The sequence below is a fragment of the Protopterus annectens genome, chromosome 1.part2 (genome assembly GCF_019279795.1).
Source record: "Protopterus annectens isolate FY-2018-M chromosome 1.part2, PAN1.0, whole genome shotgun sequence".
NCBI classification, from domain to species: domain Eukaryota; kingdom Metazoa; phylum Chordata; order Ceratodontiformes; family Protopteridae; genus Protopterus; species Protopterus annectens.
Window position 1 is genome coordinate 486,821,534 of NC_056727.1, and position 26,612 is coordinate 486,848,145.

At 41.7% G+C, this 26,612-nt stretch overlaps 1 protein-coding gene across 1 annotated transcript in view; it reads left to right on the plus strand.

The window, feature by feature from the left end:
- The window catches only part of ANAPC1 (anaphase promoting complex subunit 1), a 3,613,296-nt gene that overhangs the window by 2,551,700 nt on the left and 1,034,984 nt on the right, over window positions 1-26,612 (plus strand). Inside the window, exon 33 of the mRNA XM_044060160.1 lies at window positions 7,404-7,480. Within this exon, the coding sequence (XP_043916095.1) occupies window positions 7,404-7,480 (77 nt within the window). The remainder of the gene's footprint in view (window positions 1-7,403; window positions 7,481-26,612) is intronic.

Consider the following 26,612-nt stretch of genomic DNA (forward strand, 5'->3'; position numbering starts at 1 on the left):
CTGCTGCTACTATTGATAAAACCCCTGAAGATGTTTCTGACAGTTTTAACCGATTCTTTACTTAGACAATTTAAGCCCTTGCTAGCCAACTACCTCCTAGCTCCCCTGGTCCTGAAAGTACCACCCCTAGAAGCCTACTCGCGTTCAGCTTCCAACCAGTCACCCCTTCACTTATCCATACCTTGATCAAAAAATTAAAACCCACTACACTTTCTGCTGATCAACTCCCTGCCGAGTACCTACAAAAATCAGTTGATGCTATTGCTTACCCCGTCTCAATACTAATCAATCGAACCATAGTAGACGCTAAAATTCCCACCATCTGGAAAATATCCTATGTAATCCCACTTCACAAAGGAGGCAGCTCTACTGAATTCTCCAGTTATAGGCCAATAGCTGTACTCTCTCCACTTGCAAAGATTATGGAAAAATGTATTCATAGACAACTCATGCACCACCTAATCCAGAATCACCTTATGGCAGACACTCAGCATGGCTTCCATCCTCATCACAGCACTACCTCAGCCCTCTTAGCCTTTACCAACACCATAAACCATAATCGTAAAATAATTGTATATCCTCAGCGCTCTTCTTGGATCTTTCCAAGGCATTCAATATGGTTGATCAACTTTTAATCCACACCCTGCAAACATTCTGTCTAGATACTAGAGCCCTTCAGTGGTTTCAATCCTACCTGAGTGGTCGACAGCAGGCTGTCCTCTAGCAGAACAAACTCTCTAATCTTCTACCTAACAGCCTTGGAGTTCTACAAGGCTCTATACTAGGGCCCTTGCTGTTCTCCATCTTCATTAACGACCTTTATACTGTCATCCCAGAAGTCAGCTGTTTCCAATATGCCGATGACTCTACTCTGATTTGCTCGGTCACATCTCCAATAGAGTTATGGTCAGCTACCCAGACCACCTTTTATACAATAGAAAACTGGCTTTCTGAATGTCGCCTGATCCTAAATCCCAAAAATACTAAAATGCTGTTATTTTCACCAACGCGTATGTCTATCGCTTTCACCTTAATCATAAATTCAAATGATGGCACAATAATCTCCCCTGACCCTCTACAAAACTATTAGGTGTCATCATAGATAATAATCTAAAATTCGACCTATATGTTAACCAAACTATCAAAACCATCAATAAAAAACTAGGGTCACTTTACAGAATAAAAGCCTTCCTAACCCCTCCAGCTAAAATTGCCATAGCTCGCTGTCACCTACTTTCAACCCTTCTGTATGCATCCCCTCTACTCTCTAATTTAAACTAGACTGTCCTTAACAAACACTCAGTTTGCTACAACCACATTGCCAGGTTTGCCACTGGGCTGCCTTTTAGGACACATCATTGCATCAATCTAAATCAGCTTGAGTGGCTTGAACCACCCAGTCTAATCCAGTATAACCAACTGATTATGGCCTATAAAATCCTCTATAATACAGACAATACTCTTGCACTTAAAAATATTATCACCCCCTATAACAATCCTAGACCGCTTTGATCCTCTAACGAACTACTAATTCAGACTAGCAAAATTAATAACACAGCCGGTGACTCTCTCTTTGCAAACTCTGTAAGTAGACCCTGGAACTCGCTTCCAGCTGATATTACCTTGCTTTCTTCCTTAGGTCAATTTAAAACTAGACTCATTTGGCACTTAACTGGCTATGTCAATGTATCAAGCCTGGCTAACTCTCTCTAGAATGTGTAAAAATCTGTTAACCAGCTTACTGTGTAATTTAATTTAATCCTGATTTATGCTCGGGATTAACTCTAACCTGTGGAATTTATTTAACTTGCTTACTTATGTAATCACTGTAAATAGTCTGTTTGTAATATGTAATGCTGGTATTATGTAATGCTGTATATGCTTACCCTAGGAGCTTTTCTCCCCGGGCCTCCGCTGAAAATGGACATGCATCCAGTCAGACTATCCCAGTCAACAAATGTAAAATAAAATAAAAATAAAAAATAAATTGTTTGGCTACTTCTTCGCCAGTCAGGAGGTTAGAATTTGGCACATTTATTTTTTGTAAAATTATGCATTTGTGAGTATCCACATGCTTGTGCCAGCACGCATCATGCTAGCAACATAACCTGAGCTCAACCAATATTTCTTTTTTCCACCCACTCCTGCAGTTTGCACAAAAATCCTTGCTGTTTTCTGTGAAGTCCTGAGGTCATGTGATTAAATATATTACAGGAATAACCCCCTTACTATCAGATTGCAAGCCAAGACCTACACCACCATTACCTGTATTGTCGCAGAAAATAGCATATTGCCAACAGTTGACACACAAGTGTCAGAGCTTTTGCCACACTGAAAAGTTTAGTCTTCTTCACAAAAAATGGCAGTATGTAAGAGCTGCATAAGTTTGTTGTCCATCTGTTCTTCCTGGTCATTACAGGTTATGAGCTCATATGCTTCTACCAAGAGCTTGTGCCTGAACCTGACCTCAGCTGAGAACTGTAGGATTGAGGGAGATGCAGCCTCTGCTCCTACCCTTTCTGGTTTTCCCCATATGTCTTTGTTTTGCACTGCTATTCTTTTGGATGATCAGTTTGTGACTGAGTAACCAGCCTGATTTTTGAAAGATCTTTTTAGAGTAATCTAATCTTGGAGCTGTCGTTCCCAGGACAAGAGACTGCTGTGCTGGTAGCAAGTCTCTGTGGGTCAGCGGGTCACTGTCATGGAAGATCCATGTAGTTATCCCATACCAAGGCTTCTGTATCAGGATCTAGACAACATTCAGGCGTTTGATATTTTGTTGGAACTTCAGTTGAAGCAATGGAAGTACACTGTTGGGAAGTTTAGTCTGAAGCTTGTGCCATGCTGATTCTTGAATGTAGGCCTCTTCCTGCCCTGCATTCCTTTTGGCTAGTATGCAGTCTGGCACCAGTTCAAACTCTCCCAGTGTCATTCATTTTCACGTGTGTCCCATGTAAATTATTCTCTGTGTGTAGTGGGAATATGGTATTACATTGTCCTGTTTAGCCTTTGAGGACTTTGATGATCTGAAGACCACTTCAATTTAGAGACAGTAATGATAGTGGTACTTGTAGAGCTATGAGGAGACCTAGCACATATACCCCCCGCTCCACCCCCTATTAGCAGCATATAGTAAGTTAGTAGAAGATGATCTGTATCGAATGAAGAACTCTATTAGTAACAACAAAAGAGGCCAGTATAACTTGTCATTCAAACAAAAGGAGGCTTTATATAAACTACGGAATGATACTACCATTACCATCAGGCCTGCTGATAAGGGGGGTGGGATAGTTATCATGGATACTTTCAAGTATCGAGAGGGTATGATTGAGATGCTGAGTGATAGCAATTTTTATACTCCTATCACACTAGAAGTAGCAAACCGATTGTTTCATAAGATACATAGTATGTTAGATGATTTAGTGAAGAGTCAATTGATTAATTTATCCTTGTTTAAATTCTTGGAAGTTCCCTCTCCATTTATTCCGGCTATTCAGGGCCTCCCCAAGATCCATAAGGACAAGGTAAATCTGCCTTTGAGGCCTATTGTAGCTGGGAAAGGTTGGTCTACAGAACCCCTATCTATTTATGTAGAAAAGCATCTAAGACAGATAGTTGATGCAAATAATTTTATTTTAAAAGATACTAAACAGTTTTTATTGGATTTATATGGTTTTGTTAATACGGCATTACCAAGCCAGGAATATATATTTGTCACAATTGATGTGCAATCTTCATTTACTGTGATTCCGAATTTAGAAGGAATGGAAATGGTAGATAGTTATTTGAGGAGGACATCTGGTATGGTAGATAGAGAGATTGATTTGATAATGACTTTTTTGGAAGTCATATTGGAATCAAATGTTTTGTTTTGATGATAGGTTCTTCCTGCAGAGGGATGGCGTAGCTATGTGCACTTCTTGTGCCAATAGCTACGCCAACCTATTTATGGCTGAATGGGAGAATAGGTTTATGTTTCAGATGCTTTATTTTAAAAATTTTGTTCCATTTTATAGACGTTTTGTAGATGACCTGTTCCTTTTATGGACAGGTACTTCTAAAGAATTGGATAAATTTGTTTGTGAAGTTAATTCTATCACCAGATATCTTAAGTTTACTGTTGACCGATCTTTTGTGAGGATTCCATTTTTAGATATTTATGTAGAAAGGTTAACCAATGGGCTGATTAATACAGGCCTGTATAGGAAGTCATGCCACAAGAATGTTCTACTACATCATCATAGTATGCATCCAGGGTATATCTACCACAATATAGTTAACGGGACTATGACATTAGTGATTTTGTTAAAGGGACAGTGGATATAGATAGTTGGAGGTCTGGAACAGCAGCTCCCTATTTTTCTAACAGGACCCAAACTGTGGATATTACAGGAGATAGGAAACCCAGAGATAGGATGGGACCAGATCAGGTGGTCTCTCCGATATTCTATACTAAGGATATTGGTTCAATTAAGGATGTGATCAGGACTCACTGGCATATATTATCTGTAGATCCAGTAATTAAGGAGGTTGCAGGGGTCACACCTAGATTTGTGTACAAGAATAAAATGAACCTGAAGAGGCTCCTCTGCTACCCGAAGGGTAATATGCGAGATGATTCCATGGGACCCCAGGTAACACTACCATGTAACCAGTGTAACTTTTGTTTTTTAATTGACTCGGATCCAGTATTTAGACATCCCACTGGAACTGGAGTTTTTACATTTCTTGCAAGGGGTAATTGTATGTCCACTGATGTAGTTTATGTAGCTACCTGTGTAGAATGTTCCGCATTCTATATAGGTAAGACCAATAGGTGTTTGAGAGATAGGATGCGGGAACATATGTATCATATTAGAATGGGATCTAAGACCAATGCTCTTGCTAAACATGTAGTAGAGAATGGAGAGACACATAGTTTTAAATTTAGAATAGATGAGAGAATTACTACAGACATTAGATGAGGTGACATTAAGACTTTTACAGAAGCTATTATTTGGATAATGAGATTTAGAGCTGATTCAAGCCCAGGACTGAATGGCAAGGTTCCCATTCAACCTTTCTGTAAAATGAGGAAGTTGAGGGCCTGAATGATAAATTTATATATAAATTTATATATACATGGTTCCTTTTTTATTATCTTCTATGCATAGTTATATATATATATATATATATATATATATATATATATATATTTTTTTTATACATTTTGACATATGTTATTTAGTTACATGTGTTAGTTAGTTTTATTTTTCTATGGTATAATTTATTTAGGAGGATGGTTACACGTAATGTTTTAATGGACTTTTTTCCATTAAATACACACTCTCCATTGCTGCTGCCATGTATATCTTATACATACATTTTTTATATATCTTATGTCTCTCCAAATTGTTGGAATAGGATGTTTTTGTAGTGTTCCATATGTGTTTAGGGGATTATTGCCATATATCTTTTATACAATTTTAAATTATATGATCGTTTTTAAAGTTTATGTATAACATTTTCACTTTAAGTCGAATTTGTTTTCCTACCTGTTTTTGTATTTAAACTGACTGATCTAGATGGGCTTATAGGTCTGAGGAAGCCGTATGGTGAAAGCGCTTACCTGTTCTCTGTGCTCTTTTTTATTAAAATATTTATCCTTATACTGAATTAGTCGCTACATTATTTGAGCACCATCTTGGGTGAATTGTTGCATTGGGACTACTGAAGTATCGAGGACGCTTTTTGATGATATTTTGGGACATCTACTGTGTTTTGCTCTTACCATTCGTGTGTTATTATTTGATTTGTAGTTTGGCTTTCTTGGTAAGAGCATTTACGCCGAGCAGGCGTGCTTTTGATTCTGTTCAAGTATTTATTTTATCACTTATCTTGCAGTGCCATGTCAGATATGCTGTGTTATTTCTTGATTTGCAGGACGGTGTTTGCTGGTGGTTAGGAGCAAACTGAGCAAGTTGGGTGATGAACACAGTTTTGTAGCTATCATGTTAGTTTAAGGGGCACGCTGAAGGTTGGCGCAATAGTTAAGGTGTTTACCTTACAGATGCAAGGTGCAGCGTTTGATTCTCACATGTAGTAATTAGTTAAAAATGGCTCACAAATGCAGTTAGCCTAGTACTAAAATACGAAACTATGACATCTGCAAATGTGGGATCTTTAAAGAAAAGTGCTAGATTCTGATTGGTGGTGAAGAAATATCCAGCCAAAGACCACCAAGGTTGGTTCTGTTATTGGTCAACCAATGAATTAAAAACATAGCTGTTCCTTTCGTATCCAGTATAGCTCCATAGTAGTATTGATATAGCAATAACCCACGCCTGGGTGTGGGTAATGCTAAATTTACCCACGGTTGGCGTGGTTTGGTCCCGAGCGGCCCCGGACCAAACAAAGCCAACCGTGGTAATTAGCATTACCCACACCAGAAGTGGTTATTGCTATTATATGACATTATTTAAGAAAAGAAACTGTTACTTTTCTTAAATAATGGCATAGTATAATGCCTGTTTACTGCCCTTCCGCAGATGTCTTGGCATCCGGCGGTTCTGATGTACTGCGCGCCTGCGCAGTACATCAGAGTTGTAAAAGCAACGGAGAAAGCAAGATCTCCGTTGCTTTTTATGTCTCGCTATGTTAAATGAGTTTAACATAGCGAGACAGTTTTAAAATAAGCAACGGACATCTCCGTTGCTTATTTTAAAACTGTCTCGCTATGTTAAACTCATTTAACATAGCGAGATTAAAAAGCAACGGAGATCTTGCTTTCTCCGTTGCTTTAAACACTGCCTCGCTATGTTAAATGGGTTTAACATACGAGACAGCTTTAAAATAAGCAACGGAGATCTCCGTTGCTTATTTTAAAGCTGTCTCGCTATGTTAAACCCATTTAACATAGCGAGACAGTGTTTAAAAAAAACGAGTTATACTAATGGAAAAAAGTCCGGGCGACCGGACCTTTTTCCATTAGTATAACTAGATTTACAACGGGCACGCTGGCCAATCAGCATGCACGTTTTGGGGGGATCATGGTATAATATGGTATAAACACTGTATTTGAGGCCTGATAGAATCAAAACTGCAGCACTGTTCTCTATCTACAGACATTGGTTCTCAATGCCACTATCTGTAGAAAAGCTTAAAGTATAGGTAGAATGTGTTGTATAGATATGACATGGCACAAACTCTACTTCACATTGTTGCCTTTGCAAGCTGCAAATCAGTATAGTTTGCCTTAATATATTGCTATATGGATTTTTTAGTGATATCTCTAAATCTGTAGAATGATTCAGTAATTTCATGTGGCTAGATTATGTATAGAAAATTGAAGTCCACAAAATGATTACATATAGTGTTGATGGTTTATAAACCCAGATAATTGCTGTATTATCTTTGCTTTGTAGATCATAAGAGAGAACAGTGTACCTTTACAAGCAGCAGAAGTGCCAACTTCAGAGGATCTGAATTTAGAAACTTTAACGTAAGGAAATATATTGTATCTGTTTTGTTTCTTTATTTTTATCTTTTGCTGTCTTTTCTGAAATGTTGTTTTTATTTTTGTTAATTACTACTTAATCTTAACTCCTTTATGAGCCACTTCATTCTAAGTCATTTGTTTGTCACCCTTCACAGAGGTAGGTTTATTGATGCAGTGTACACATCTTTATTTTGACCTTAGTTGTGTTTTGCCACATGTGTCTATAAATGTGCTGTTTTTAGAATACACATTAACCTTTGTTACCTTTTTTAAGGTCGGGAAATCCCTGCAGTAAGTTGAAGCAATTTATTATTAAGCGCTTTTCGTTTGCAGAATCTGCAAACTTCTTCAGATAAAAAGAAAATGTGAAAGAACGTACAAATTTACAAGTTTTAAACACAATCACGATTATAAAAAACAATCAACACACTCCTAGTATAACCTAGGCACACAAAGTTAAAGGCATATTAGCCTACTACTGCCCCATTTTATGACAAATAAACCCAGAAACCAAAATGAAAAATAACCCTAAGGAATGAAAATAAAAATATTTAATAAACTATAAAATCTCTAATAAACTTTGAATAAAAATATATATAGTAAACATATATAAATAATAAAAATATATATGGTTTAAATTTTATCTTTCCAGGCTCTTCAGTTTCAATAGGCATGTAATACTGCATGCTTCATTTAAGCCTGGATAGTTAAATGCATTTAATAAAAGTTGCCAGTACAGCTCCAATTCGTCTAGCCATTAACCAACTGGCCCACCTCTACTATCCACTGATATTTGGTCAATTACCCTAAAAGTAAAGGTATAACCACTTAACATTGCACAGTGTTTAGCCGAGGCATTGTCTTGTTTACATTTCTCTATTGCATGTAGATGCTCATAAACCCTTTCTCGGAGCCTACACTCCATCTTTCCTAAATAGAAAGCTGGGCAAAGTTGGCACTGGGCCACATAAACCGGTCTTGAGTTGCATGTATATTTCAGCTTAGGTGTAAATGTCCTATTCATTATTTTGAATTTCTTGCCTATATCCATGTACTTGCACAATTATAATATTCCACATCTTTGCATACCAGGTTGTCTGGTTGATTCCATATGCTTACTTTCAAGCAGATTTTTTTAATTACAGCCTCTTCTATAAACTATTTTCAGACATTGTCCTAGTTTTTTTAATAAGGCCAATATCTCTGTTGAATAGTTCCCTAACTAATATTAAAATTAATATTTGTGGGAATTTGACTCATTTACCAGTGTCGCCTCAGAATAACTAGGAGAGGGGGAAGGATAAACAATTTGAATTGACTGGTCTTGTATTAAAGAACCTCGCAGGATGGGTAAAATTATCCCATTCTGTCTTTTAATTTGGACGTCTGTAAATGCCCCGATTAAATCGTTCAGGTACCCATGGCTAGCAAACTTGTTGCCCAACAATTCACATTCAGCCAGAAAGTCTTTCTCTAGTGAGACCATTCTGGCTGCTCTAACGAATTGTCCTTTTATCACTGATCTTTTTTATAAGAAAGAGTCACTACTAGAATAATGCTCTTCCATAGATCCTGGACACACATCTACTTTTGTCAAGGTCTTTATTTAATTCAATGTCCAAATAATCTATTTCTTTTACACTGAACTTAAATGTAAAATCAAAGAACTGCGTGGATTTATTAAGATAATCCACTAGTTCGTTCGCCTGCTTATAGTCACCTTTAGACATTATAAGTATGTCATCCAGGTACCTTGTATAGAAAGTTAACATTTGCATGTACACGGGGCTCTTAAATATAGTCTCCGTCTCCCAATAAGCCATTACTAAATTAGCTAGGCTTGCTCGACAATGGGAGCCCATGGCTGCCCATATTTTTTGGAGGTAATATTGTTCATCAAAGGTGAAGTAAATATTTGTTAGAATTATATTAAGTAATTCTTGTACTAAGGAGATTTCGACAAAGTTTGCCCCTCGTTTTTTTAAGCATCAAACATACCCATTCTACACCTTCCTGATGGGGAATTGAGCTGTAAAGATCCTTTACATCAGTTGTTAAAAAACTGTTGTCCACATCAAAATCTAAATTATTAATCTTGTCAAGAAATGACTAGGAATCTTTACAGATTTGGTGCTCATACTTCAAACATTTTTGCAGTATTGACTCCACAACCTTTGCACATGGATATGTGATGGAACCTCGGGCATCTATAAGACGTCTCATCAGTGAATTTACATGATTTTTATGTACCTTAGTTATATACATTTACACTAATCTTGGCTTCTATAAATAAGTCATTTAAATAGCCTTTTATACGATTATGTGCTAAATTTAATTCATTAAGGGAGACTTGTTCATAAGTCTCACCTTGTAGGACCTCTTTCATCCATTTAACATAATCATCCTGATTAGAAATAGTCAAACCATGCCCTTTATCTGGCTTAGTGACTCTAACTTTAGAGAACCTCAGTTGGTTCAGTGCTTACCATTCGTCCAACATAACATTCTTATTTTTGGATGCATTATCATGCATATTGTGCAAGAAAGATTTCCTATTCATGTTATTATTTACAAAACTTAGATCTAACTCACATAGAATCTCAAAAACATTAAGCACTGGGTGTAGGGGTAAGTTATATGTACTGGCTATTTTGAACTTATTTTCCACCAATTTATTATTACATAAAGCTGTTAAATTCAATTTTCTTACAAAGTGTTTTACATCCATAATCACCCTAGCCACATTCGTATGTTGGCTTGGTACAAAAGTATATCCCTTGGCTAGTAAATCCACAGCAATTGGATCGATACTGCAGGATGAGTAATTGACAATTTTAAAGTCACCAGTCCTGTTAGTGATGATATTTAAACCATTAGTGAATTCAGTGGCTATCATTTGCATTTGTTTAAGCGCTGTTTGTTCTTGGGTTTCTGGTATGACTTCTGCTTCAGGATAGCCCCTGTATACCTCACCTTGTGAAAATTTTGGCCACTGTTCTCACTATTAGCATGTGCTTCCATGTCATTGTTGCTATTAGTCAAGTTACGGATGCGTTCACTTCGTCTCAAGTCATAACAAATATTATTGTTACATATAGAAATAGTTCTGTCTTCTGTTAAACTAATTTCCATATTTATTACATTCAGCAGACCTTCGTTTTCCTTATACGCACCTGCTGCAGACTAAGTTTGAGACTGGGAAGGGTGAGGGTATGCCAAACCTTGATCATAAGCTACACGGTCACGGTTTAATTTTTTTGAGTTTTTTACCTTTCAATTTCGCCATATATTGGACTAGGCTTGTGAAAATCCTTGTATATTCATATTTGTATGTGGAAAAGTCATTGTCTGCTTTAATATTATTATTAAGTTCAATGATGTCTTTAGGGATGGTAAAAATCAAGGCAGAATAATGTTTCTTCATGAGTTCCATTAATTCGAACCCATTTTAATTCAAAGTTTATTAGAGATTTTATAGTTTATTAAGTATTTTTATCTTCATTCCTTAGAAGCCGTGGTGGTACAGTGGTAGTGTAGTTGCCTCACAGCAAGAGGTTCTCCTGTTAGACTCATGGCTGGAATGCCTTCTGTGTGGAGTCTGTATGTCCTCCCTGCAGTCGAGTGGCCTCTGAAAAGATATGCGTGAATGGGCATGCCTTCGCTGAAGGTTGGGCGTCGGGCTGATAACTCGGCACCATAAAAAACCTACTGCCAATCATTAGTGGACCGGAGTTCCACTGTGGTGACCCCTAACCGGGAAAAGCCAAAAAGACAAACAACATGGTTATCTTTTTTCATTTTGGTTTCTGGGTTTATTTGTCATAAAATGGGGCGGTAGTAGACTAATATGCCTTTAACTTTGTGTTCCTAGGTTATACTAGGAGTGTGTTGATTGTTTTTTATAATCATGTGTTTGTGTTTAAAACTTGTAAATTTGTATGTTCTTTTAAATTTGCTTTTTATATGAAGAAGTTTGCAGATCCTGCAAACGAAAAGGGCTTAATAATAAATTGCTTCAACTTACTGCAAGGATTTCCCGGTCTTTTGTTTCTCCAGTTGTTTTTGTGACACTTTTTATCCACCTTTTTTAAGGTACTTTAACAGTCCTTAATTTCTTGACAGTGATTATTGCTGGCATTTCAAAAATCTGTTATTTGAAAAAAATAAAGCATTTGGGAGATCAGATTGCAAGGAAAGCTGTTTTCTTTTCTGATTGGTTAACCGAAATCCTACTGTTTAGGCTTATATACACTTTGCTTCCTGCACCACCTTAATAATGCACGCTAACCCTGTTTCTGCTCCTGCCTGTTACCCCAGCCCTGCACTTTATCTTACAAAAGTTCTGTCTAGCACTTACTCTTCATAAGACACTCAGACACAACACGTACAGAAGCACATATGCACAGTACTAAGTCTATCCCTTTGCCTAGCCCTTACACTAATATAGACCTTTAAACATACACACACACACTTCTACCCTTATAACAAAACTTTCAGTATGTCTGCAAGTTTAGGTATTAAAATCCCAAGCCTACACTTACTTTACCTACACACACTTGATCTTCCTTCTTTAGACTTTTCCAAAACTCAGAGTACTCGATGAATTTTCCAAGCAGTTTAGTCTGTCAGCAAACTGACAGTTGGACAAAGTGAAATGAATGTGAGTGTGTGTGTTTATGCTGATGTATGTGTAGGAAGGCAACTGGCTTAGCCACAGAGACAAAAATGTACTTTATGTGCAGAAATATGCATGCTAAATTGCATATAGAAACGTATGGCTCTTATATGCACTTGTAAGGAGGCATCACATCTTATTATGTACACTTTTAAGGAGGCATCACATTTTTAATGGTGCATCATAACACTTAGGAGATCTCCAACTTCCTCAGATTCACTCTTCTTTTGTTGGACTTTGCTTTGCTAATGTTCCCTATGGTTTGCCTCACGTCATGGGCATCAAGTGACCACCTACGAATAAAGCTTCCCTGCAGTCATCTGTAACATTTTGCTTTGTCTGGGGGAATACCATCGGTTCTTTGAGCTCCACATTTGGATGCCCAAACAGCACTGTCAGCTTCTTGTGTCAGACTTTACCTGGTTTTGGGTGTGAGGCATTTATGCTTGAGAAAGATGTGCCAGAAGTCGGGTAGGTGACATGGTGGAAATGTATTCACAGTGCCAGTCCTGGTACCACTGATATTGGAGCGAGCAGTCATAAAACAAAAAGAAATGTTGGGACATTAAAGGGATTCCAGATGGATCTCTCTGAAAGCAATTGTTATTTCTTGCTTTTCCAAGAAGGCAGTGGTGACCAGTATCATGACTTGGATTAAGAATTAGGAATTGCTAATTACTGAGGTGCCAGGTGCTGTTTTTGGAGTTGTCATCACAGGATCCACCACTAATGGAATAGGCAACATTTTTCAGGGGAGAAGCTACAGGCGGATTTAATAACAATGTGTTCAAATTATTTCGGGATATTTTCAGTTTTTAAGGCTGCGGATGCTTTGCAACCCATGTTGTACTATAGGTAGTTTTGATTTTTTTTGTGTGACATGTGACATTATATGAAGGTGACAATACTGCTGCTTGTTTTGGTAACACAGCTTCCATGTGTATACTGTGTCATTAAAGACAAACCATAGCCTTTCTTGTGATGAGGTTCTTATATATGCACAAGATAGGTTTGCTGCACACTTCACTTTGTTGATCTGCTGCAGTGTGAACCTTCCTTTCTCCAGAGTGTACTCCTTGGGAGTTATGTCTGTGAAGATGGTACTCTTTAATGTCTGTGGTCCTCTAATTTTGGTTCATGTACAGTTAGTCTTTCTTGTGAGGCAGTGTTGACTGGGCTGCATGCACTAACTTTGTCTAGAGTAGACATCCTACACTGACTTGTACCATTTTTTTGCAGCATGCTACAGCTTTGCAGTGCTTTTGTTTTGCTGTTTTCTGCGGTGGTGATGACTGGCACCTGCATTGTGCCATTTTAAATGGGATTGCTCAGAAGTCCCTGATATTCAATCAAGGTATTATGAGCTTTTGCGGATGGAATCTCGTAAATATTCTTCTATTCATCCTGTTGCTGCTGCTTTGGCCAGACTGCCAACCTCCAGCCCCTAAGAAGCCTGACTGTTTCTATAAGGTGCCTGATGCCTTTAAGTATCTCTACAAGTATCCTTCAGATCATATTGTAGTCTCTCTTTCTACTGATAAGCCATCCAAGCTTTTGCCCTCATCCAAGCTTCTTTCTTCTGATAAAGATACGTAGGCTATGGAGTGACTGGAGAAAAAAGTGTATACTTCTTCCACTTTGGCATTTAAAGCCATTAATTGTCAGACTCATGTGATCAGGCATGTTTTTGCCCTTTAGTCTCAGTTGGGAGGAAGGTAGCTGACCTTCCTGATTCTGAAGTAAGACTGCTGCCTTGTCCTTGTTGAGGTCCACTTCTAGGGTTGCCCATCACTGCAGCTGATGCATTATATAGTAATTGTGCTTCTGGTTCATTTATGAGAAAATACTGCTTCACCTCCAGGCTGTATGTGATGACATTAAAGCCATGCTGCTGTATGCTGTTTTGGACAATCTAAATCTCATTTGGTACAGCTGCTGCTGAATTGTTTAAGACTCTACAAGATAGAGTATATTGATGCAGAATCTTAAACAAATCTTTGTTCCTTCCATAGAATCCTTCTAAGTCTGCCTTTGTAAGTAGGCAGTGTCATCAGCCTTCTGCAGGGGGATGGGGGGTGTCTAAGCATATATTCTTTGATAAGCCCACTCAGAATTCATAAACTCAAAAGCCCCCATTCAAGACAAACCTGCCTCAATCTGACATTTTTCTTCCCTTCCCCTCAGCTAGGTAACTTCAGACTCCTGGATTTTGTCCATTATCCATTAAGATTATTTTATGGTATGGAAATCTCTTCTTACTCTACTTACCGTCTCAGGACTTCCTCAGTCTGCTCCAGACCAACTTCCTCATTTTTCTGGGGTTCTACCAGATGTACTGGACCAGGGCATCATTCATCCCATTTCAGATTCCCAAATAGATGCAGAGTTTTTCTTCCAGAATGTTTCTTGTTCCCAGAAAAGAAGTATCTTGGAGACCAGTCCTGGACCTTTCCTTTCTGAATGTTTTTCTAAAGATTCCTTCCTTCATGATGCTCTCCCCTGCAGACTTTGTTTCCCTTAATACTTCCTCAGGCCTTTTCTGATCTCACTAGACATAAAGGATGCATATCATCATATCCCCATTCACTCTCTTTTTCAGGAAGTTTTTGCATGTATCTGTTTCTTCCTCACTTTTTCAGTTTTCTTCTTTGCCTTTGGTCTCTCTGTGGCCCCAAGAGTGTTTACCAAATGTCTGGGCCCTGTCATAGCATTTTGCTGGCTTTAAGGAATCCAGATATTCCCCCATCTGGAAGACCTGCTTCTTCAGGCACCATCTGAAGCCAGGCTTCTAGAGCGTCTGCACTTCACCATGCTCCTCCTTATGCAGTCTAGGATTTCACCATCATTCTCAAGAGGTCAAGTCTGACTCATTATCAAGATCACATTTTTCTGCGATGCAGAATACAAATCATCCAAATGTTGCTGTCACCTCTGTTTCATAAGGTTCTCTTTCGGATAACCTATTTCCAGTTTCTGCTTCCTCTTTTTTTCATTCCAACAAGGGACTTTCTCTGACTGCTGTGGTTCATAGCATCTACCATTGCCGTGCTCCCTGTTGCCAAGCTTCATATGAGAAAACTTCAATGGCATCTGAAGGCAGTTTGGCTCCAGCATTGTCATCCTCTGGAGTTTCCAATCCCTTTCTTGTTTGTAAAATAAAATATGCAAACCAGATACACGGGGGCAAGTCCAATAAAATGTCCTTTAATATAGATAAGCACTTTCACGATATGTACACTATCGCTTCATCACATCAAAGCACAGATAAAAACACACACTTTAAATAGCCACAGCAACCAATCAGAAAACAGTACTTAGCACACACCCACTGAGATCAGTTAAACAATATATGCATATGCATATAAAAACAGCAATGTGTGCATATATATATATATATATATATATATATATATATATATAAATAAATATAGAAATATATATATATCTCTATATATATATATATACACACACACACACACACACACATATATATATATATATATATATATATATATATATATACATATATATATATATATATATATATATATATATATATATATATGTATATATACATATATGTATATATTCATTCATATATATATATATATATATATATATATATATATATAAAACAAAGCTGAACTGGGTAGGATCCAGTGTCTGTAGGTCCCCAATATCTTTATTTATGAGGTCCATGATGATCCTTTCCATACCTTTGCAGACCAAGCTAGTCAGGCTTATGGGGCGATAGTTTCCAGGATCTGTTGAGGCACCACCTTTGTGGAGAGGGACCACTGTTGCTGTACGCCACTCTTTGGGTACATATCCTGTAGTAAGGCTGAGATTGAACAATAGATGTTAAGTTGTCAATCTCGCCTTCATTCTTGCTGGATGGGTTCTGAGCCAATCCTCGGCTCCGACTCGGCCACTTACTAAAGCTCGAGAGCTAATTTTACCAGTTCGAGGCAACCCTATATCCCATTATGCAAGGCGATGACTACCCAGATCTCGCTTGCCGCTTTCGCTTGCGAGGTGCTTTTTTACCGGCTCCTGGTAAGTTTTTCAAATTTCAGACTTTTAGTCTCTCCCCTTTAGTTTTAGTCACTACCGTTGTTGTGTAAACTCTTAATGATTAGTTTAACCCTTTTTCCGTTAGTATTCCCTATTTTTCCAGTTATTTATCCCTTCCCCTAAGTTAGGCCTTAAGCCTTCCCCTTTCTTAATTTTTTGTCAGGGATTCTGTGTGGTGTTTGAGTGTGTTTGTATCCCTGTTTTAATTTTTTTATTGGATTGGGTGTTTATTGTGTGTGTGTCTGTATTTTTTGTCACTTAGTGTTTCCTCGACACAGTTATGTCGAAGGACACAAAGGTCTCAGGCTTCAAGAAGTGTGACTTGTGCTGTCAGAAGATGTCTCTGACAGACGGTCACACTTCTTGTGTTTACTGCCTGGGACCTCTGCACCTGCAGGACTCTTGTGCTGTCTGCCATGCCTTCAGCCCAAGAGTCCTGCAGGAGCGCAGAAATAAATGAATACTGAAGGGCTTATTAAAGCCTGAGAGCTCCCCTACTAATTTTCCTCCGGGGAACCCTCGAAACCAGTTAAGCTTTCGGCTCTAAGCCCTAAGCCACCGGCTATTGGTTCGCCTTCTGTGACGAGATCGGCTCTGGCCGGAGCTGATCCTTCTATGTCACAAGCTACAGTATCGGCTCTATCCGGCACCGATACTGCGAAATCTGGGCACTCAGTGTCGGCTCCAGCTGGAGCCGACGTATCCTTGGCTCCTTCGGCTCCACCTATCTCAAGAAAGAGATCAAGATCCCCTTCGTTGGAGTTGATACATTCGGCTCTGAGATCACCCCTGCTCTCGGAGCAGAGTAATCAGAGCCAGTCTTCTCGGTCATCCAGGCTGTCCGACCACGACCTTGAGAGAGTGGTGAGTAGACTATTAAAGTCTCAGGCATTGGTCCAAATGCTCCATAGCCCGTCTCAACAGATGGTAGCTATTACACATCCACCTAACATTCCTCCTTCGACTCTCTTACAGAGCTCGGAGCCGGAGCTCCTTGGAGCCGTGACTGTTGTGACTTTGGAGCCGATACCACCACCCCCCTTCGGCTCCGTCGTCCTCTGCTCCGATTTCCTCCTTGAGGCCTTCATTGGAGGGATGTGGGTGTCTGGTCTCTCTCGTCTGCTCTGAGGGGGCGAGTGGCATCGGACCCTTGTCCTACCCCGTTCTCCCTCTCGGAGCTTCGGCGCTGGTGAGCTCAGCCCCGACATCAGCCTTGGAGCCGTCCCTGTCGGTGCGGCCTGGTGTTCCTATCTCTTCGGAGCGGGAGCCTTCTGGCCTCTCTGACGGGGGAGCCTTCAAGGTGATGAGGAGCGTACTAGCCCCAGGGCGTAGTCAATGGTCAGTTCCATCAGCTCCTCCCACTATAGTGCCTGCTGACATCTCTTCCCACTCTCTTGCTCCCGGACACAGAGATCCAACACCTCAGGTTTCCCCACTGGGAATATCTTCCTCTTCCGAGGCTTCTCCTGACCCGTCAGGTGAACCTCCCCGTAAGAGGACATGTAAGAGGAAACATCTAGATTCCTCCGAGTCTTTTACATCCGATACTGACTTGGATGAGTCGGAGGGATCCCCAAGGTCCCCCTCTGAGGATGTCTCTTTGTCAGACATCCTTGAACTTCTTAAGCAGAGGGGGAACTGGCCTTCCCTTAATCCTTCCGAGGACGAGTCGGTATACGTGGAGGCATTCGGGTCTCGACCCTCCACCTCCTGGGTGTCTCCGCCTTTCGACCCTCTTATGGACATGGTGGCTCGGAAGGCGTGGATGGCCCCGGATTCGGTGGAACCCATTCCTCGGAGGCCTTCTAAATTCATCACGGCCCCACCTGATAGGCAATATTTGACAAAAGGTGTCCCGGTTGATGCCATGGTGGTGGCTGCAGCCACCAAGAAGGAACTAGCTGATACTTCAGTACCTGTCCATCCTCCTAACAAGGATTCCACGACTATGGATAGGTACGGCAAGTGGATTTTTTCTTCAGCGACCTTTGCCATGCGGTCGCTGAACTACTTGTGTCACTTCACCCACCTTCAAAGAGATGTTCTTAAAGAGTTGGGAGAAGTTTTACAGGATCCGTCAGCTGCTGGGTCCCAGGATAAAATTAACTCACAGCTAGGAATCCTAAACTCCATTGTTAACTCCTCCATGCGGCTCATTTCATATGCAGCCGATGGAGCAAGTAGGGCCGCAGGCACAGGAGTGACTTTAAGGCGTCAATCCTGGATGCGGCTTTGTAATTTTGCAGACCCCTTCAAGGCGTCCTTCACAAACTCTCCTTTTGATGGTTCGACCTTGTTCGGACCTCAAGTGAAAGACACCTTGACTAGATGCGAACAAGATGGCAAGACTCTTTGTGCCGTAGGAGTCAGTTTCTCCACCCCTTCAAGACCTTACCCAAAAGGTCAGAAGGGAGGGAAAATGTGGTTCCGCAAATCTCAAGGAGTCACGCCTGACGCACAAGGTCAGTTTATCCCCAGAGGCAGAGGGGGTAACAACAACAGACGCCGCCCTAGGGGCAGAGGGGGTCCGCAGAATCAGGGTAGCAGGGAGCCTCTCTCTGACAAACCCTTCCAGCATCCCTGAGATGTTGCTCGATTGTCCACCTTCGGAGGCAGTCGGGGGAAGATTATCGCTGTACCCAAAAGCCTGGCTTTCCCTTTCTCAAGACAAATGGGTACAGTCGATTATATCCAAGGGTTACAAAATTCCCTTTATTCAAACCCCAGTTCAGCAAAAGGGAACCCTTCCAGACGTTCCACCCGGTCTAAGGGAACTAGCAGTACCAGAGATATCAAAACTGCTAGCAAAAAGAGCCATCCAGCCAGTCCCAGCAGACCAAATAGGATCCGAATCTACTCAAGGTTCTTTTAGTATCAAAAAAGACAGGGGACTGGAGACCAATATTAGATTTCAGCAAACTAAACAAGTTTGTAAAGAAAACAAGATTCCGGATGGTCACGCTTCAGTCCATTCTACCCTTTCTGGGCAAGGACAATTGGATGTGCTCGGTGGACCTTCAGGATGCGTACTATCACATAAAAATTCACAGGTGCTCCAGAAGGTTTCTCCGCTTTCGGCTGGGGGCCAGTCACTTCCAATTCAGAGCCCTGCCATTTGGACTCACTACAGCCCCCAGAGTGTTCACCAAATGTATGGCAGCGGTTACGGCTCACCTGAGATGTCAAGGATTCCAGGTGTTTCCATATCTAGACGACTGGCTCCTCACTGCCACCACCAGGCATCAACTTCTCCAAGCCAGAGATTACACCATTCACATTTGCAGAGGGCTAGGGATTTCTATAAATTTCGAAAAATCTGCCTTGTCGTCCTGCCAATCTATTACCTTTATAGGCGCCAAATTGGACACCGTACAACTTTCAGCAAAGTTAACAGACCAAAGGATCTTGGATATTCAAAACCACATCCATGTGATACTTCACAGCGACAAAATTCAGGCCAGATTTGCTCTGAAAGTATTGGGTCTTATGGCGGCTGCCATAACACTTCTTCCCCTTGCCCGCTTTTACATGCGTCTCCTACAATGGATGCTGTTCGCCCAATGGTCCTTTCAACGACTTCCCATGCGTCACAGGATCATAATAACTCCAATTTGCAAAAGGCATCTGACCTGGTGGATATTGTCCCCTCAAGTCCATCAGGGCAGACCCCTTGTTCCTCCTGCCCCGGTTGCCACGGTTACATCGGACGCCTCCCTGATCGGGTGGGGGGGCATTATCAGGGCAGGATGGTCCATGGCACTTGGCAACCTTTCGAATGCCACCTGCACATAAATGTCCTGGAGATGAGAGCAGTGCTTTTAACGTTGCAAGCCCTCCACGACTCTCTTCCCCTGGGAACTATTGCAGTCCAAACGGACAATATGTCCGTAGTGTGGTATATCAACAAGCAGGGCGGAACCAAGTCCTTTCCACTGTGTCGAGAGGCACTCAGACTTTGGCAGTGGGCAATCTCTCTTCAGCGTTTTCTGATAGCAACGCATATCCCCGGGAAATCCAACATCATAGCGGACAGGTTGAGCAGAGCTATTCTCATGCCTCACTAGTGGTCTCTCGAACAATCTGTGACGGAAGAGATTTTTCAGAAGTGGGGCCTTCCTTGCTACGATCTTTTTGCTACCCCTCAAAACAGCAAATGCCCCGACTTCTTCTCTCTCTTCCCCCTTCCAGGCCATCCCCCCAGAGACGCTCTAATCCAAGATTGGCCCCGGGGACTTCTCTATGCCTTTCCTCCTTTCCCTCTAATACCACAAGTAATTCAGAAAGCAACCACCTTGAGAGCCAAGATGATTCTCATCGCCCCTTATTGGCCTCGACAGATATGGTTTCTGTTCCTACATCGTTATCTTTTGGTACAGCCATGGCATCTGGACCCGGTTCCAGATCTTCTGACCCACCATTCGGGGCAGCTGCACCAATCCATACCTTCTCTCAACCTCACTGCTTGGATGTCCTTCATGGATGCATCTGCAGTCATAACAACTGGGTTGTCCTGTCGTCAGGCAGCCCTTCAGTCGGCCGGATTCCAAAGTCCGGGTCCGGCTTCGGCTGATGTCGCACTTCACCCGACGTCATCTCTGTTGGTCTTCGGGTATAAAGGCATCAGCCGACGCCATTTTCCTCAGTCTTTCTTGCCGCGTGGCGCCCGAAGCAGAAGCTGTTCGCAAGTGCCGGTCAGTCGGATCCAGAGATTACTTCTACCGAATACTACTTCGAAGACTTCTAAAGCTAAATACCCCGTTGGGGAACCTTTCTTGCCTCAGCCGATGTCAGAAAAAGTTAATAATTGTTTAACCTGTGGGAAACAAATACCTCATAAAGATTTCCACTCTCATTGTCTGCCTTGTTTAGGCCCAGCCCATGACGTAGCAGCCTGTTTGGCCTGTGCTTCTTTCAACCGACGAACGCTTAGGCGTCGGTCGGAGTTTGCAGAACAGTTTTTCGGTTCTGATTTTGCGTACATTATGCCGTCGGATCCTCCGACTTCCCAATCTGCCAAAAAACGCAAAGATAAAGACCGACACTCGCGGTCCGCGGTTTCGGCTGAAACCATGGTTAAGCAAGCCGCGAGTGTCTCGGTTTCGTCCGAAACCGAGAAAACTGCTCAAAGTACAGCTGAATCTATCTCTACAACTGAGGCCCCTGCTACCACTCTTGAATCGGCCTCAGAAATTTTATCCACTACGGTGGTTGCCACTGATTTATCAGACACCATTCCCTTGGATGTCTCTACCCCAGCACGTGGTGCAGCTAGGCCTCCAGCAGCCATGTCCATTAAGGCCTTCGCCAGGGCTAAAGCAGCCAAGACTACTAAAACAGTGCCTGTTAAACCCCCCTCTACCAGGCCCTCTTCTAGTTCTCAAATGCTTACTTTGGCAGAAGATTTAATTTCATTAATTAGAGGATCTCAATCTCACCCAGACAGGGCCTCTCAGCCCCAGAGAAGAGACCTAGGGCAGAGCCCCCTGAGCCAGTGTCCTCTGATGATTCTGCTGATGAATCAGACATAACTGACCAGCCAGAGGCTCCTTTCTCCAATTTTGAAGATTCTGATGCTGAAGAATCCATTCCAGCTGCTTCCCCTCCAGAAGAATTTTCCTTTGGGGAAACCTTACATGCCATGCGAGAGCAGTTCCAATGGCAGCAACATGATTTTTCAGACTCCAGAAAAAGACTTAGGACCTTTCTGCACCTTCCACAGCACAGGCCCTTAGCTATACCTCCTGTTCTCTCTGTGGTGGATGATGCTTTCAATGATGTCTGCTCCGCTCCAGATTCTTTACCCCCAGCCCCTGCCAAACCAGACAGATTTTACAGGGTGCCAGATACTCATCACCACATTTACAAGGCCCCACTTGCAGACCCCGAAACTATATCCCAGGGTCCCAAGGCAGTAGCCGCGACCATAGCTAAAAACCCTATTCCTTCTGAAAGGGAAGCAAGGTCATTAGACAGATGGGGTAAAAAGGTCTACACTTCAGCTACTCTCTCAGCTAGAGCTTTAAACTGTCAGTTTCACATGATACAATACCAAGAGTTTATGCTTGATCAATTAACTAAAAAGCTAACCACTGATGAATCTCTTGATAAGAAATATGTATTAGAAATAGTAAATAACATACAACAGGTTAGTAACCATTCCTTAAAATGTGGCTATGATGCACTGGAGGCTTCATTTAGATCAGCCATGACTGGCACAGTGATAAGAAGGCATGCATGGCTAAAGGAGCAAGCTTTACCGGATCATGTTAAAGCTAAGTTGCTAGATGCTCCTATGGATAAGACAAGTTTGTTTGGTACACCTGCCCAGCAGGTTATGAAGAAAATGGAAGAAAAGGCAAAATCTGTCCAAACGGTTAAAGATTTCTTGCAGGTTCAACCCCCAAGGTTTAGCAGGAACTGGCCTGCCAAAATTGGTCCTTTCCTGACTCCACAAGATCTCAAAGGGGCAGGAATAGACGTTCCAGAGGCAGAAACCAATCCAGAGGAGGTGCCTACAGAGGACGACAGTGGCAAGGTAACAACAGAGGCACAGACTGACCAACTGCCACTACATCAACACAACCACAGTGACTTAACCCTAAATCCGCCTACCAGGGAACAAATAGCAGCTCCTTTAGGCGGAAAGTTAACATTATTTTCAAAGAACTGGCACTACATAACAAAAGACAAGTGGATTTTACAAACCATAGATCAAGGCTACCGGTTCCACTTCCACACTTTACCAGTCAAAAGAGGAATGCCAAATCTACCTCCAAATCAAAAAACAGAGGCTCTACAACAGATAATGGAGTTAGCAAACATGAGAGCTGTGGAAAGAGTGCCAACAGCAGAGCAAGGAAAGGGGTTCTACTCCAGACTATTCCTAGTTCCAAGAAAGGAAAAAAGTTGGAGACCAATTCTCGACCTGTCCACCTTAAATACATACATCATTGTCGCAAAATTCAAAATGCTGACCCTACAGCAACTTCTTCCCATGCTGGGCAAGGAGTGTTGGCTGGTAACTCTAGATCTCAAGGAGGCATACCTGCACGTCCCCATTCGACCAATCTGCAGAAGATACCTCAGATTTCTTGCAGGATCAGAGCACTATCAATTCTCAGCATTGCCCTTTGGCTTATCTACTGCGCCCAGAGTATTCACAAAATGCCTGGCATCAGTAATCGCCCATTGCAGACTACAGGGAATTCAAATTTACCCATACCTGGACGACTGCCTACTACAAGGGACAACAAAAGCAAGCTGACAACAGATTTACAAAGGGTCATTTACTTGCTACAAGCACTGGGATACACAGTCAATTTACAAAAGTCAAGGCTGATACCATCCCAAACAAGGACATTCTTGGGCGGAATTGGACACAGTAAAACAAATGGCATTCCTAACTACAGAAAAACAAAAGAACTCCTCTTTACTTCTTGGCACTAACAAAACTGAACAAGTTAACAGCAAGAAAAGTACTGCAGGCCTTGGGCTTCATGGCATCATGCATAATCTTGGTCCCATTTGCCAGACTACATATGAGAAAACTACAGTGGTACCTAAAGAATTTATGGTCCCAACACAGACACAGCCTGGAAACAGAAATCCCACTAATTCCATGCTTAAAACAGGAGTTCCTCTGGTGGGCTCAGGCATGCCAGTCAAACCCAGGCCTACCCTTTCGCAGATGTCAAGCAAGCCAGACCATCACAACAGACGCTTCAGACCTAGGATGGGGGCCCACATGCTGGACAAATGCGTGCAAGGACTCTGGACACAGGATCAACTTCACCTGCACATCAACCTAAAAGAAATGCTGGCAGTAAAACTGGCAATCCAAAAGTTCAAACCTTTTCTCAAAGAGGGCCAGTTGATGATAAGGACAGACAACACCACAGTCATGTGGTACATCAACAAACAGGGAGGCACTCATTCATACCCCTATGCAGAATGACTTTGGAGCTGTGGACCCTGGCACTCAGCTACAACATCCAGTTACAGGCAATATTTGTACCGGGAAAAGAAAATACTCTGGCAGACATACTAAGCAGAACCACTGGATGCCCACGAATGGAAGCTGCACCCGGACATCTTCAAGACCATCTCAAAGAAATGGGGAATGCCTCAGATAGATCTATTCGCATCACCTCTCAATCACCAGCTCAAAAATTCTGCACAAGGACATTCCACCCACTAGCATGGAAAGTGGATTCGCTCTCCTTCAGCTGGAAAGGCCTAACAGCATATGCATTCCCACCTCTTCCCTTGATACACAAAGTACTACTAAAAATCAAGGAAGAACGTCCAAGGATAATCCTGATAGCTCCAAACTGGCCAAGACAACACTGGTACCCACTACTGAGGAGCATGTCTCGAACAATATGTGGCCAATTCCCTGATGCCTTTGATGTTAACTCAGAACAACTACAGCATCATGCATCCAAACCTAAAACGTTGCAACTGACTGCATGGAACATCACATAGCAGCAGCTAACCCAGAACTTTCCCAAAGAGTTAAAGACATTATTCTTGAAGCACGCAGACCTTCAACAAGAAGGAACTATGCTGGAAAATGGAAAAGGTTTGTCATTTGGAGTACTGAAAGAGGAAAAGATGTGTCAAACATAGATATGCCTAACATTCTGGAGTACCTGGCGAACTTCTTCATTCAGGCCTGTCCTACTCCTCCATCAAGATACATCCACCAGCTATTTCACCAGAATACAGCTTTGATCCACCTGTTTTTGCTCACCCTTTGCTCAGGCAGTTCCTCAGAGGAATCAAGAATGTAAAACCTCCAAGGAAACCACCATTACCAGCTTGGGACTTAAACTTTGTGCTAGAAAAGTTGACACTATCACCCTTTGAACCAGCAGCAACAGCAGACCTACAACACCTGTCATGGAAAACTGCTTTCCTACTGGCAATTACTTCAGCAAGGAGGGTTTCAGAACTACAGGCCTTAATGGCGGTGCAACCCTTCCTAATCTTCCACCAAGATAGAGTGTCCATGAGGACTAATCCTACATTTATGCCTAAGGTGGTATCCAGAGTGTCTTTAAACCAGGCAATCCACCTACCTACCTTCTTTCCCAACCCACAAAACAGAGGGAAAGAATACTGCATACCTTGGATGTACATAGACAGCTACGCTACTACTTGGACAGAACAAAAAATAGCAGAAAGACTGACCAACTTTTTGTAGCCTATGCAACAGGAAGGGAAGGAAAAGCTATCTCCAAACAGACAATCTCCAAATGGATAGGAAATTGCATACGATTCTGTTACTCCTTCCATGGAAAACCAATTCCACAGAACATAAGACCTCATTCTACAAGGGCAACGGCCACTACCACAGCCTTCTTACGAGGAGTGGCAACCAAAGACATTATTGAGGCGGCTACTTGGACCTCCGTGCATACATTTGCCAAGCATTATCATTTGCCTCTATATTCCAGATCCCGAGCAGGGTTTGCCACTGCTGTACTGCAAGGGATCCTAAACACACCATAATTTACTTTTATCCTCCTCCCCTAGTTGGCTATGGTATTCTACCCAGTTGTTATGACTGCAGATGCATCCATGAAGGACATAGTACAGTTTTGTACCTACCATAAATGTAGATGTCCGAACTGGATAGCATCTGCAGTCAGGATTACCCTCCCTCCTTCCCCTCTGTGGTACTCCTAGGGTGTTTACCCTCCTAATAGCTAGCTGGTGGGGAGTCCTTTATGGTGTATTTGTTTGTATATATGTACATACATGCTTATGTTTGTGTTTACCTCTATCTTTTTGGAAACATTGGCATCTATCCAAAATTTTAGCCTTCAAGAGGGCTACTGGCATCTGGGGCAAGAAACACTGAGGAAAATGGCGTCGGCTGATGCCTTTATACCCGAAGACCAACAGAGATGACGTCGGGTGAAGTGCGACATCAGCCGAAGCCGGACCCGGACTTTGGAATCCGGCCGACTGAAGGGCTGCCTGACGACAGGACAACCCAGTTGTTATGACTGCAGATGCTATCCAGTTCGGACATCTACATTTATGGTAGGTACAAAACTGTACTTTGCTCCACTTCCATCCCTAGCCAGGCTTCCTATGATTTCTAATCCCATCTGGAATATCATAGTAGCTTCCCTTAAATCTTCCACCAGAAGGATTTACACTAGTAAATGGCAACGTTTCTCCTTCTGGGCAAAAGCTAGGAACATAGATCCCTTTACTGCTCCGATTCATTCGGTCTTGGACTTCCTAGCCGACATTTTTCATTCAGGATCTTCTTCCTCCACAGTAAAAGTTCAGCTGGCAGCCATTTCAAATTTTCATATCGGCTTGTTGGACCACAACATCATGTCACATAAACTTTGCAAGGCATTCCTTAGA